Genomic DNA, 14613 nt, shown 5'->3' with positions numbered 1-14613 from the left:
ATTAGAAATGTAGCTTACTAGTTTATTAGGCTATATTATATTACATAATTTTTTTGAATTTATAGTTGTTGTTTTTTTAGAATATTTTTATATTATTTTTTATTTTCATTTTAAATTATTTTATTTTTCATATTATTTTTTTATTTTATGTTTTTACTTTATAGTATATTATATTTTACTTGCTATTTTTATTTTTTAATATATTTTTTTATATTATATTTATTTTTTATAATATTTTATTTATATTATATTATTTTATGTTTGTTATTATATTATAGGTTGTTTTTATTATATTTTAGTTTTTTTATATAATTTTATTATTATTATTATTATTAGTTATCTTTAGTTTTTTTTTCAATCATTGTTTTTTTTTTTTTTTTGCATCCTGCCTAGCCAGCAGATAATCACTGATCGGCATACTTATACAAAGTTAGTGTTTGCGTAATTGCTTTTTTTTTTTTTTAATGTTATGCAATATTAATAAATAATTATGCACAGGGAGTTACGGAATCGCTGTGTGGATGATACAGGCTCTCAGCGTCCTCTTTACTAGCGTCCTTTTGTGACATTTGAGTATTGCACGGGGATATGCCAATGTTTCTTAGTGCTGATAATCCAACAGCCGTTCCCTCCCTCTGTCTCTCTTCTCTCTCAATCACTGCTCTGTGCTTCAGCTTGATCACATACTCTCGCTCTCTCCCCTACCCCCTCCTCTCTCTTTTCAGGGGATTACATGGAGAGATGGCGTGTACGTTTAGCACATCTGTCACTCCATCCCACCATGCTTTGCAATCAATCCAGCACAAGCTCACTGGACCTATAGGAGCACAAGCGGTCTCAATTGCCAACAAATTCAAATGGTTTCCAATACGTTTTAAGTTCACCTAGTTAGTTTAGGACACTTTGGATTCATTTATTATTAGTGCGAAGTGATGTTCAGGTTATATTTGCATTTCACCTTCATACTTCCTGTATGAATAGTAGTTGTCTTCAAGGCAACCGTATTGTCACCTCATGAAAATTAAAATTTTAAGACCTTTGTGCACAACAATTCCCTCTTTAAATGACCTTTCCTTCAGGATTAATTTGTTTTCACCATGTTTATGCTTCCAATAGACTCATAATGGAACAGTTATTGGACTGTGGGGACACAATGGTGTCCTTATTGCTTTAAGTGTCTTCACCTTGGACAGGCAATCTCAGCTTCAGTTGTGACTGTGTCAGAGCTTTAATAGGAGATAATCGCCTCACAAAACATGAGTTGTTTTGTGTATCAGGTCAATTCATGTTGCAGTTCGGCTATTGTTCCACAAAAGAGGGACAATAACGGAACTGCAACATGAATTGACCTGATTCTATGAATTCATCAACTGTGAATAATAAAATAATACAATTGACATTTTGGTAATACATTTTGTTTTTTTTAAACAAGTCATGGGGGTTTGTAGGTGTCCCACCTTACCACAGGTCAATCATCTTGTCAGAGCTTTGAAGGGAGTTAATCACCTACAAAATGAAAGCACAATTGTCGTTTTGTAGGACAAAGCATCAATAACTGTTGAGTTTATTTACAAAGGTCATGGGAGTTCAAAGAATCGAAGATGCTTGCTGTGTATTGTAGAAAAAGAACATTTGCAGTTCCATGTGTGAGGGATATGCTACATGCTAATATGCTAATTGGTAAACTCAATAGCTGATAACTGAGCTATTTCTTGTTTAAACCATGCAAAATCTAAGAAGTTATGCTTGTCTTGTGGTAGAAACAGCTTAAATCAGTCTGAGGTACACCTCCTTGTACTGTTAAACTGTTTTTACACAGGACAATCAATGAGTCAAAGCTTTAAAAGAGATATTTAACTCACAAAATGAGAGCACAACATTCAAGAGTTGTTTTATAAGTCAAACGGCAACATAAATTGACCTGAGGTACTTGTCAACTGCAAATTATAAAATTTAAATGAGACCTTTTGGTAGTTTCTTTCAGTTTATGTTGCTCCATGTGTGAATGTTATGCTACATGCTAATGCTACTTGGTGAATTCAGTGCCTGATATGAGCTGTTCTTTGTTTAAACTGTGCAAAATTTAACAGCTGAACAGTTTAAAGTTGTGTGCTTATCAAACCTGCCACCAGGTTGGTCAAGTTGAAAGGATTTTTAAAAAGTTTGTTAGTTAGTCAGTCTGGAAGATCATTTCAGCTAAATTAGCTGAACACCATCTTTGAAGAAGTCGACCACCTTGGCCAGTCTGGAAGACCAGCTAGAACACTGAAGACCAGTTTGGTCACTGGGAGACCAACTAAACCACTAGAAATCCATGGTAAGATTTTTTATTTTGTTAATGGTAAGTATTTAATGTCATGTTTAATAACCATTATCTGTTTTTCTTGAAACATCTCAAAAGACAAGTATTGAAGAACGGATGAACCACTTCCTGGATGTTTGCAAGTAAATATGGTGTATAAATCTGCTGGTCCTCGTCGTCATCCACATCCTGTGAAACAGAAAAACAGGTTTGTAATCCTGTATGTGCTTCTTTGGGCTCAGAAGGGGTATAAATGGAAAATCTGGGAACTAGCTGCATTGGTCAGTCCCTCATTAAGTAATGTGATTAGCAGTCAGTGGGTGGATACAACAAATGTGACGTCAATGGCGGACGCCAACCTAATCTCCAAAACACAAAATTCATAGTTTTCTCTCTGAACGGTGACTACTGATATTATTTTCCTCTAGTTACAGCTTATGATTGATAAATGTACTGGGTTCTTTCACTTTTATTGTGTGGAAAAGAGAAAGCACACAGCCATCTGCCTCTCAGAGTAGACGGCCGTATCTTAATCCAGATTATGGCTGCACCATAAACGTTTTTTTTTTTTTTGGTCCCCCTGGCCGCCATTTCTAGTCAACAGTGTGTCCTTGATAACAGACAGGCAGGTCGGTTAGCCTAGCTCCAATTAGACCACCAACAATCCATCTGAGGGACCTCTCTACTGGAAACTAAGGAGTTTAACCTAAAGAGTTCAAGGAATCACAATTTGACGTCAAGCTAGAGACTACTCCAACGGGGTGAATAATGGCGTTTTTAATCAAAAGTATGGTTGGGAACCCACTGAAGGGAATGGGACTTGGAGGAGGAGAGGAAAAGGCTGAGGAGGAGACCCCCAAGGACCCCGCAGCGGCCGCCGGCATGACTAGAGAAGAATATGAGGAGTACCAGAAACAAGTAGTGGAGGAAAAGTAAGTAAAGTTCGGGGCCTCTCTGGTCCTATTTATGCTTGCATATTTATCCTTTAATGACCTTGATAAAGTAAGTGGGTTTATTATGTTTTGACGTTTTTTTTTGTATCTTTTTTGGAGATTGGTTGGTTCTTAGTGGGATTCATGTATTATTTATCCCAATGACAACTGTTATAGCCAGTCAGTTTTTGATCCTTCTCCCATCCTTAAAGGTGTTGATGCCTTACAGAAACACTTCTAGGCTGGTCAAATTAAAAAAAGCTGCATTGATTTTGATTGCAAAGTGCAGCTTAACATGCATGGAGCAACATGAGCAGTGATGCAAGCTCATAAATCTGTTATCCTCCATAGTGTTGTATTCATGCTAAAACCTGCACCTGAACTATCTCTGGGTGTGAAGAAGATGATAATGTCAACGATTAAAGACGAACAGACTCCATGTTGGTATCAGAGAGTAAGCGTCAGATGCTAGCTGCTAATCAGTCCTGAGAGCAGAGCTTAGCATGGGTTATCCTGGCCTTGTTGAGCTGGATAATGCTATTTTTAGAAACAATCATGGTAGGAAGGGAGTATTGGAAGTATTGGAGAATTATGAACCTCTGCATATTTCAAATCTTCCTTCCTTCCTTCCTTACTTTTTTTTCTTTTTTTTTGTTAAAAAGACATGCGTAGCTGATATTTATTTATGGCTATTTCACTGTTGAACAATTGAAGATATCTTAGAAAAAAATTATACTGAAATTCACAGTGTTTATCATTGTGTTGCTCATATGGGAATGTGGTTAAATTACCAGATTAATACATGGAATTATGCTGCACATTCTGGTTATGAAAAACATTTGCTTTTTGGTGCCAATCATGATTTGTATACCCAAGTATATATGCAAACCAAATACATTTAGAATAAAACAACTTATTTTTTACTCATTTTGTGAAACTAAGATTTAACACTGTATGTGGTTCTGTATTTAAAATATTTATTTTTAAGTTTATAAGGCTGTTGCCTCTCGTATTGGGACAATAAGGATATTTTCAAATCACACGGATCAAGTTGTGCAGCAAAAAACAACTATTGCCAGTTTAATCCTAAGATTTGATATTATTCATGTTCAAGTGAGATGAGATGACAACTAGCATCAGCGGGCTCACTTAAGTAGAAATATGACCAGGTTAAAAACAGATGATTCATACAATAAACATACATGTCTGCTGTGAGATTACATGTAAACATCTGAAGATCTGCGTGTAGCTTCAGATCAAACATCCAAAGGATTTTTATTATCTAGTTGTTGCTGGTAAACTAGCTTTGCTTCAAGTGTAGTCGTCGCACTGGCTGAACAATGCCGTAAGCATCCTGAAGCTCTTTATCTAGAGTTAAGCTGCAGCTAAACCCCAGGGGTCGTTTCATTCTACCGCTACACGTTCTGTCACGCACTGCTTTTTAAACAAACTGTTTGTGCAATGCATGTTTTCCAGTGAATTATACATGTTGGTATGTTTTTTAACATGAAAATCACAAGATTAGTATCCACTGTATTACATAGAATTTAAAAAAAAAATTGATTAATACACTGTCCTTCTTAGCACGTGATAATGTGTTTTTAAAACATTTCCACAGAATGGAACGAGATGCAGATTTCTTGCACAAGAAAGCAGAGAGGGCGACTCTGAGGGTTTGTCTACGAGAAAAATACCGGCTTCCTAAAGTAAGAGTCACTTTGCTACCCCCCTCCTTTCTCAAACACTAAGTCGTCGCTTTTAATAAATATTTTTTTCAGTTGAAAACTGATTTGAACTTTTTTTCATCATCAGTTTGTAAGATTATTTATATACACTACAGTTTTGAGATTTTCTTTGAAAAGTCTATTATGCTCATCAAGGCTGCATTTATTTAATCAAAAATACACAAAAAAAATAGCGTGAAATATTAGTACGGTTTCAAATAACGGTTTTCTATTTGAATATATTTTAAAATGTCATTTATTCCTGTGATGCTGATTTGCATTCTTCAGTCACATGATCCTTTAGAAATCACTGATATTCTGATTTGCCAATCAAGAAACATTTATTTTTATTATATATGTTAAGAACAGATGTGCTGCGCAATATTTTTTGTGGAAACTGTGATTTATTGTTTTGTTCAGAATTCTTTGATGAAAAGAAAGTTCTAAAGAACAGCATTTATTTTAAAAAAAACATTTAAAAATGATTTTACTGTCACTTTTGATCAATTGAATGCGTCCTTGCTGCATACAAATTTGTTAAAATAAATAAATTAAAACTGATCCCAAACTTTTGAACTGTATGTAAAATGTAAAGTCTATGTTTTAGACGCTGGTCTCCAAGTTTTCAGCATTTCGAATAACCTAATAGCATTTTACAGTGCACATAAAATGGTCCTCCAGTGTGACATGAATTTTATAGTAACTTACAGTAACAAATATTTATTGGGTTGAAAAGAATTAATCTCTAGAATTCCTAATTTGCATTTGGCTCACACACTCAAATGTATTTTCTCCCATATGGATGCTTTGTGTGGCTCTGAGCTCTCGGCACTTCCAATAAATAAGCTAACCAGATTAAGAGAGTGAACTGAGGTCTGCGCACGCCTCCAACAATATTGGCTTTCCACAACATCTGTTCGTCTCTCTACAGCTTCATTCTCTCTCTTAATTCTTCAATATGTGATGCATTAATGCAAAAAGGCTAACATTTAAGATGTTTGATGCACTCCTCTGGGACTCTTCAGTCATTTTTGTCATTCGGTATTTATTTTTTTTAGAATGATTTACTTCATCGGAATGCTACGAAACTTGGTAAAGGTTTTGGCACTTGCTATGTGAATGCACAAAAAATTCATGGACATGATTTGAAAAAGTACAAAAATATGTAAATTTTGATAAATTTGAAAAGAATGGGAAACTAATTTCATCTAGTGGAAACCTTTTTTTTTCTTTTTTTTTTTTTCTTTTTTTACTGCACCCACAGAATCTTACTGAAAGCTTTTTTTTCAAAATCAAACCTGCTTTGATTTTCTCACAGTTTTAGAGTAAAATTGTTTTGGAAAATATGTATTTCATAAAAAAATTGAAAGTGGTATTTTTGTGCTTAAACTTCTATAACCACTTTTTTATATTATTTATATAGATTTATAACCGTTTAAGTTCAAATTTCAGGTCTATGCTTGAAAAGTGGTTAACAGGTAATAAATGAAATATAACTACTGCATAAATATAATTTAGTACCATAAAGTCCCCTAAAAATACAAAATATTAAATAAAAACATTATTGAACTAAAATATAGTAGATTAATTTCATTGGAATAATAACCTTTAACATCCGTGAAACCATTCCATTACACAAAATGTTCTTTACACTCAGACAAAATTGGCTCTTTTAAGGAACTGTCCACTGAAAGGTTCTTCTATGGCACAAAACCCTCTTTTGGAACCTTTATTTTTTTTTATGTATTAACTAATTGTTTATAACAGACAAATCTTGAAATTCATTGGTTGAGCCAATGTAAGGCTGGTTGAGATTCAACAACAAAAAACAGTAAAAATTTGTAACTCATCCACATTGTTTATTTTTGAACACTGATGTAAATGTGATAAAAAGTAACATGACTTCTGTCCCGGTGTGTATTTCCCCCTCAGAGCGAGCAGGACGATAACATGCTCCAGATGGCAGGAGATGATGTAGATGTTCCCGAGGAGCTGCTGAAGATGGTGGATGAGGACGCCACAGAGGAGGAGGAGAAAGACTCCATCCTGGGGCAGATGCAGAACTTACAGAACATGGACATGGATCAGTTAAAAGAGAAAGCCAGCGCTACACTGACAGAGATGAAGACCAAGGCTGAGGAGAAGTGTTCTGTCATGTAGTGATTTAGCAAACTCACACATTTACAATCCAGGACTGCGTCTCCCAAAAGCATCGTGATTCTCCGATTGCCACCAAAGGTCTCTATGATCGACTTAGCTCACGATGCTTTTGAGAAACACAGCCCAGGTCTCTTTTGAAAAAAAACATCAAACAAAAACAGTATCTTCATTTTCCCTCCGCATTGATTTATTGCTGTTCAAGTTTCGGTGACACTTTACAATGAGGTTTCATTTGTTAAAGGGATGAAAATGTTAACTCACTCTCATGTCGTAAAGAGGCTTTTATTCACATTTAAACCTTGATCAGTAGGTTCAGTTGAGCATATGTTCGCTGATCAATGTTTAAATGTGAATAAAAGCCTCTTTACGAACTTTATGAAGTGTCAAGTGGTAGTTGCATAACTGTCTATGGAGGGACAGAAATATCTCCGATTTCATCAGAAATATCTTTATTTGTGTTCCAAAGATGAATGAAAGTCTTGGGTTTGTATAAAGACATGAGTAATGACAGAATAAAAAAAATAAAAAAATAATTAATTAGCAATGAAGATGCATATTTTTTCCATGTCAGTTAACCTTAATTCCAACATTTACGAACACATTTTTAAAAAATAAGACCTTATTGTAAAGTGTTACCCAAGTTAAATTTGAAGACGGTCCCTAATTTTTAATTTCCGAAGGTCACATCTGAATGTCTCGAATGTCATTTGCTTGGCCCCATAATTTTTCGACTTTTTTCTTTTGTATGTTTTGTTTGTTGTTCTCTTTCCCTTTTTTTGGGTGCATATGTTGCAATATTTACCTGTAAATATATATAACAAACATATAATGACTTGAACCAGAGGTGGAGGAGAAGCTCTGTTTAATTCTCTCCTGCTTTTTTGCACAAGGGTTGAGATGAATGTGATGCTGTTATTTCTTCTTTTCTTGACAGCAGACCATCTAGCGTTGGCGCATATGATATTGTAATGTTTATTAGGATTCTTTAGTCTTATGTATTAAGTTGCTTATGTAACTTTTTAATGTGAGGTAAATAGGCATGAATATGATTGATGTCTCATGTGTAAACGGATTAAACCGATGAATAAAACAGACGATTGACAAACTGCATTTGTGATCAAAATTGTGAGATTTTCTTGGCCATAACATCATACCGGCAATGTTTTATAGCGATACATGCAAGAAAAAAGGCAAATCCAATATAAAGGGCCTGAAAAATGTTGGTTTATATTTAGCAATACCATGATGGGAGAAAATAAATATGAAATGATTCTAAATTCATGGTTATTAAAAAAAGAGCATGTATTTGGAGTTTAAAGATTACCTAATTGGATTACAAGGTCTAAGACAAGTTAAATTCCTTCACCAGACAGTAGACATATAACACAGTAATCTTGTCTCTTCACATTATATGACCTCATAATATTAATGGAAATTTGCACTTTAGAAATTTGTCATGCCATTTTAATAAGATAAAGACAACCCAAACGGGTAGGCTATATAAAAACGTAACATTTCCTACTTAAAAGTATGTAGGCCTACTGTAAATATGCTTATATTAAAATCCTAATCAGAAAATAATATGAAAGGCTAGGCTATTTTAAGATAGATAGATAGTCATTTTTTTAGTCCATAAACACGTTCTTGTATTTTGCTGTGTTTAGTGTGTGTGTGTGTTTGTGTGTATCTTTGAATAAATCTCGGAATACCAACATTATCTGTTGTAATTAGGGAAAAGCCAAGCGGTTGAAAGGATTTGGGCTGTTTTGGATAGAGGGGGGAAAGTGTGTAATCCCCTCAAACCAGCGTGTGTCCTGCGGATTATCAGACTGCTGTCAATCTTTGTTCGGAGCTAATTACACGTATCCATTCAATATTGAGGAAGTTTGCAAATTCTTCCAATTAACTGCACCTCAATTGTAGGCCAGCTCTTCAGGGGTCGCGCGCTTGCTGCTTGAGATCGCGTTTTGTTCATGTAACAAAATCTCCTAATGGCCGAAACCACTCCATGCTCGAAGTGTAGGCGTAAAGTAGTTCTTGGCGATGTTTTATCGGGTTAGACTGGTAATTAGGCTTCTTAAATGTTTCATCACCAAAACTTATGGTAGTTCAATTAGATATAATATTTCAATTTATCAGCTATTCTGAGGCATATTACGTTCAGGTTTAAAGGATTTATATATTTTCCTGTTCACAAACAGACTTTAAATAACGTTTACATTTTCTTATAGAACTTGTAGCCAACTTTGTTATTTGTTATAGTGCCAAGAAAGCAATTTTAAATGAAAATGTTTTACATTTTTACATTTTTAAATGTCTGCTCTTTGTTTTATTTTTATTTTATTAATATTTTTTAAGGCTGTTTTAAATATATGTAACTATTTATTTTATATTTGTTCTTAATACAAATTCGATTATTATAATAATTTAATGTACAAATACTCCTTCATTTTAAACATTTATAAAGGGATCGTTTAAATTCAAAACATTAATCAAATAAAATTAAAAACAAATATAGGAATCTCTAAACAGAGACTGTCACCTCATAGCTGTGATTTTCACATGATGAACTCAGATGAAATCTCTTTTAGCCAAAACTGTGTACGCTTTTTATGACGCTGGTGTCTAATAAACAACTATTTCTGTGCACGTGCACGTGGTTACCACGGAGAATTTTTGTAAACTGACGTTTTTTTGCGCGTGCAGAGATCTTGTAATTATGATCTGTTTCGGCCTTAAAGATGTAATCCAGCCCCAGTTCCTCTCATTTCTACAGGCCGTCATGGTCAAGACATCTGGAGTGGGAAAAGATTATTTAAGATTTATGTAAGGCGGTTTATAAAGCTGCCATTGCAGAAGAATCTCTGGGAGGAGTTAATGCTCTGCTCAGGGACAATACTACATCCCTCACTCCGGCCAATCTGACGATTCTTGACGTGTCGAAGGGGATGTCACTCACACAATAGAATCCCGGTCGAGGGGAATCCATATAAGGCCCCTGGGGGCCACTGCATCCTCAGTGTGTGCAGGACCACTACTGGAGAAAGTTGCATGACTTGCTTCTGCTGGGACAGTCTGGATATTGGAAATCGATGTGCTGCCGAGTGTGTTGAATAGGAAATATAGCTGAGCTTTCCATACTTTGTTTGTTTTTTCCACATCAAAACGTTCGATGAAGCTTGTTGGATCCCAGTCCCAAGACATGGAAGAGCGTCTCTCCCCATCCGCGTGCTTGGTTCGCAGTCCTGGATCCCAAACGAGGATCCACAGCATTGAATCCATTTTGGGATTTAAAGGAGCGAATTTGTTCCACCCGGCGTTTTCCTATGGATCAGGAAAGCCCGTCAAAGACACTGAGCATTTGCTGTCCCCCAAAAAGGACTCTAAGAACTCCAAGAACTTTGAAGGTGAGTAAACAGATGCGTAAAGTTTCATTTTCAGGGGTTAAAACTGGTCATTTTGGCAGCACGTTATAGCAAAATAACTTACATTTTCAAGTTATTAAAAATCTACATGTCATGTACATCTGATGCACATTTAAATGGGCTATTAATATAAATTGAAAGGTTTATTGAAAAGTTTTAGGCGTGTTAAGATTGATAGGCTATATTTAAATTGTAAATGAATTAGACGTTAAAATTTAAATTTGAAGAAAGAACGAAAGAAAGAAAGAAAGAAAGAAAGAAAGAAAGAAAGAAAGAAAGAAAGAAAGAAAGAGGGAAAGTTACATTATTTAAAGAATTATGGGCTATAAAATATAATTTTTGGAATATACGAATAAAAGTTTAGTTACTTTTTAAAAATGTTTTCACGTGTAGGAAAAAAGGTCAATAATTAAAATGCCTGATTTTGAACTAGAATATGAACACGTCACACATTCTCAAGGAAAACTTTACATGATTTTTCCACAGGTGTCTGTAGATCTGCTGTCAGTCCGGATCCGGATGCGGATGGCGGTAAATTATCGGATGATGAAAATCCCAAGAAAAAGCACCGGCGGAACCGGACCACGTTCACCACATTTCAGCTGCACGAGCTCGAGAGGGCGTTCGAGAAGTCGCATTACCCTGACGTGTACAGCAGAGAGGAGCTCGCGCTCAAAGTTAACCTGCCAGAGGTTCGAGTACAGGTGAGCACAGCGCGTGCGCAACACAGATGATGGGATCATGAGCTCTGTATTTTGAGAATAAGATAATGACACATATTAGAAATAGGATTGCACATTATTTATGTGACCTTTCTCTTTACATGTTCATCATTGGTTCCTTCAGTTAGGCTACTTAAAAAATATATATAATCATTTGAATTTTATGTTCTGATTTAAAATGAGTAAATATTAGAAAATAATTTTAGTGACAGCTAAAATTGGGTTTCAAATAACAAGTCAAGTAAATTATGATTTGACCATAAACCATTTATATATGTATGTATGTATGTATGTATATGTATATAGCCTACAATTTAATAGTCAAATAAACATCAATTATGGAGACAGATTAATTTATTTTTGCAAGTGTACACTGTACCTTAAAGAGCTGTTTCTGGTTAACCCATAAAAAGTTTTAAATTGATGTATATAGGTTGGTTAAGTCATGTTATATACTATTGTTCATCATCTTAAAGGCAGTTCATTTTGATGTTACCATTTTTAGGTTACCATTTTTTTTTTACCGAGGGTTTTTACATAGGCTATTAAGATCATCTAAACTTCCCTCACAATGTGAATTTTCAATATGTGCAACGTCTGCATTATAAACGAAACCCTTTCTCATGTCCCATTTAAGGTGTGGTTCCAAAACCGCCGTGCAAAGTGGCGACGTCAAGAGAAACTGGAGGTGAGCTCCATCAAGCTGCAGGAGTCCTCCATGCTGTCCATCCCCAGATCAGGGCCACTGTCTCTGGGTAGCGGTCTGCCGCTGGAGCCCTGGCTCACCGGACCCATCTCTTCCTCCGGCTCCCTGCCCAGCTTCATCACCCCTCAGCAGGGTGTTCCAGCCAGCTACACCCCTCCACAGTTCCTCAGCTCATCCACGTTCAACCATATCGGGGCGGTGTGCCCCCCTCCACCGGCGTATCAGTGCTCGGGGTTTATGGATACATTTTCACTAGAAGAGGCAGACCCACGAAACACAAGTATCGCCTCGCTAAGAATGAAAGCTAAGGAACACATCCAGTCTATAGGGAAGACGTGGTAGACTGAGAATGATGCTGGACTGACTGAGACACTCAGAGACTTGTTTGCATCTCCTTTAACTTTCCAAATCAGACTCTGTTTGGTCCTGAAAGTGGTTTTCACATCTGTTTGTCGTTCATAAACCTCCCCGAGTTGGTCATTGTACATTACTGTTTTTTTTTGTTTTCTGTTTTTTGTTTTTATTTCTGTTTTTATCAAGAGCTCAATAGAGCTTCCCTGCTAAACCGCACATAATTCAACCATTTTTGGACCAAAAAAGCATTTAAAGATATAAATAAATATTGATCATATAATGTTTGCATTATAAATGCATGCATTTAATTTCACAGAATCACATTTGTCCCATTTAAAATAGCCATTTAGTGCTATAGGGTCTGTTCGTTGTATTGTACAAAGCAGCTGGCCAATTTCCATGACGTTTTGTTGTATGTTTTCACTGTACAGATGAATTTTGTATTTTATAATAAAAACAAGCTCATAAAAATATCAAATGCAATCTGTCTCCAATGGTTCTTAATGCTTTTTTAAATTGTTGAGGTCATACTAAACTTGAGTACATTTTTATTGCATATTTATTATTAATTAATTTTAATGTCTATAAACTATATATTTAGGGTATATATTCTATATAGATATTTGTAATTAATTGTTTATTATATCCTCCTGGGACAGGAATAGACTTTTGTCTTCTGTAGTGGACATTATAATTGTAGTGAATTACTCTGACACCATACATGTCCCATCAGTAAATCTGGATGTCCTGTAAAGAGCACATCCAGGGCATCAGAGATACAAATGTTTGAAATTTTGAAAATGCATGGGGTTTATAATCAAAAATATGGCTTTTTGTTATACAAAACAGGGCATTGATTTCAGACATGTCCACTGTAGAGGACACCAGAACTTATGTTTATCAGGCATTTTAGGAGACACAAGTGAATAGAAAAAAATATATATATATTCCTGAAATATTAGATATTATTATGAAAATGTTGCCAATTATAACTCCCAGTATCACACTTCTTTTTTCATTACATTGCCCCAAGAACACATTAATATGCAAGTTAATGCATATACATTGTAGGCTATTGAATGGGACTACCCATTTATGGCCATTTTATCCACATATTCCATAAATAAAAATTGTATATAAATTAATTATGTTAATAACATATTTTAACTTGTAACTTTCAAGAAACATATAACTTTCATAACATATTTGAGAATCATCTTTATACAAAGTTTGGTTATACTAAAAATTGTTTGGTGAATGAAAAAAAAAATCCCATTGTTTTCCCCTATACATGTAATTTCATGTCTTTTTATTTATTTAAACATAATTTCCTTGTGTCCACTACAGAAAACTTAGCATAACATATGAATAAAATAAACTAAAAATCCTATTTGTTTCTTATGCTCTAACAATGTAATGACATTTTAACTTACTAAATTCTGAAAACTTTTTTTCTTGTTCTCAGGAGGATATAAACTGTTATTTATAATGTAAATTGTAATTTTGACTTTTCAGTTGGCAGGAGAATCCGGTTCCAGGCTCCCTGCAGAGAGTCACTGAGAACCGGCAGAGGCCTCGCTCACTGTGGCGCTTCTCCTTCATTATGCCGCCATCTAGTGGTTGCGTTTGGAACATTCTTCTTCGCCCACAATGGCAGTAAATTATTCATAATTATTGATTCTCCCAATTGTCTTATTTTTATTTTTTTATGGTTTTATTACTTAATAGCTTTTCATTAAAGGGATAGTTCACCCAAAAATGAAAATTCTGTCATCATTGTATATGTAGGCTACATGTATATAGAAGTCAATGGGTGCCATCAACTGTCTGGTTAACAACATTCTTCAAAACTCATGCAGGTTTGTAAAATTATGAGGGTGAGTAAATAATGACAGAATTTTCATTTATGGGTGAACAAATATTTTACGAACCCTGCAGTTCCATCAGGAACACCAGTCTGAGAAACCCTGCCGTTTGTCTAATAGTTTAATAGTTTTTTTTTTTTTTAAGTAATCTAAAAGTAATTAAACAGTAGTCAGATTATATTTGCCTAAATGTGAAATGTAGTGGATTACGTTATTAATTTTTTTTTTTTTTTTTTTTTGTAATTTGGAATCAGTAATTGACTACAATTTGTAAGCAATCTTACAATGATCAATCTGAAGGATCTGGAGAGATTCTGTATGGAGGAATGGTCTCTGATCTCTGGTCAGTTGTTCTCCAAACTCATCAGGCATTATAGGAGAAGACTCCGAGCTGTCAAAAGGAGATTGCAAAAAGTATCTAAT

The 14613-nt window shown here is 34.9% G+C and overlaps 2 protein-coding genes across 3 annotated transcripts; both read left to right on the top strand.

The window, feature by feature from the left end:
* Positions 1 to 2692: 2692 nt before the first annotated feature.
* cplx4a (complexin 4a) lies at positions 2693 to 8212 on the top strand. The gene is made up of 3 exons (XM_079586984.1): positions 2693 to 3234; positions 4853 to 4940; positions 6891 to 8212. Exons 1-3 carry the CDS (start codon positions 3071 to 3073, stop codon positions 7116 to 7118), a joined length of 480 nt encoding a protein of 159 aa, XP_079443110.1. The 5' UTR covers positions 2693 to 3070; the 3' UTR covers positions 7119 to 8212.
* Positions 8213 to 9050: 838 nt separating this feature from the next.
* rx3 (retinal homeobox gene 3) lies at positions 9051 to 12805 on the top strand. Of its 2 annotated transcripts, XM_079585948.1 has the most exons (4): positions 9051 to 9143; positions 9895 to 10525; positions 11030 to 11247; positions 11903 to 12805. In XM_079585948.1, the coding sequence occupies exons 2-4, from the start codon at positions 10291 to 10293 to the stop codon at positions 12311 to 12313; spliced, it is 864 nt and encodes a 287-aa protein (XP_079442074.1). In that variant the 5' UTR covers positions 9051 to 9143; positions 9895 to 10290; the 3' UTR covers positions 12314 to 12805. The 2 variants fall into 2 exon arrangements, with proteins under 2 accessions (XP_079442074.1, XP_079442073.1); XM_079585947.1 differs by lacking the exon at positions 9051 to 9143 and having other exon boundaries at positions 9648 to 10525.
* The last annotated feature ends 1808 nt before the right edge of the window (positions 12806 to 14613 follow it).

The sequence above is a fragment of the Phoxinus phoxinus genome (genome assembly GCF_949152265.1).
Source record: "Phoxinus phoxinus genome assembly, chromosome: 17".
Lineage (NCBI taxonomy): Eukaryota > Metazoa > Chordata > Actinopteri > Cypriniformes > Leuciscidae > Phoxinus > Phoxinus phoxinus.
The sequence above is the reverse complement of the archived record's forward strand: the minus strand, read 5'-3'. Positions and strand labels throughout refer to the sequence as shown.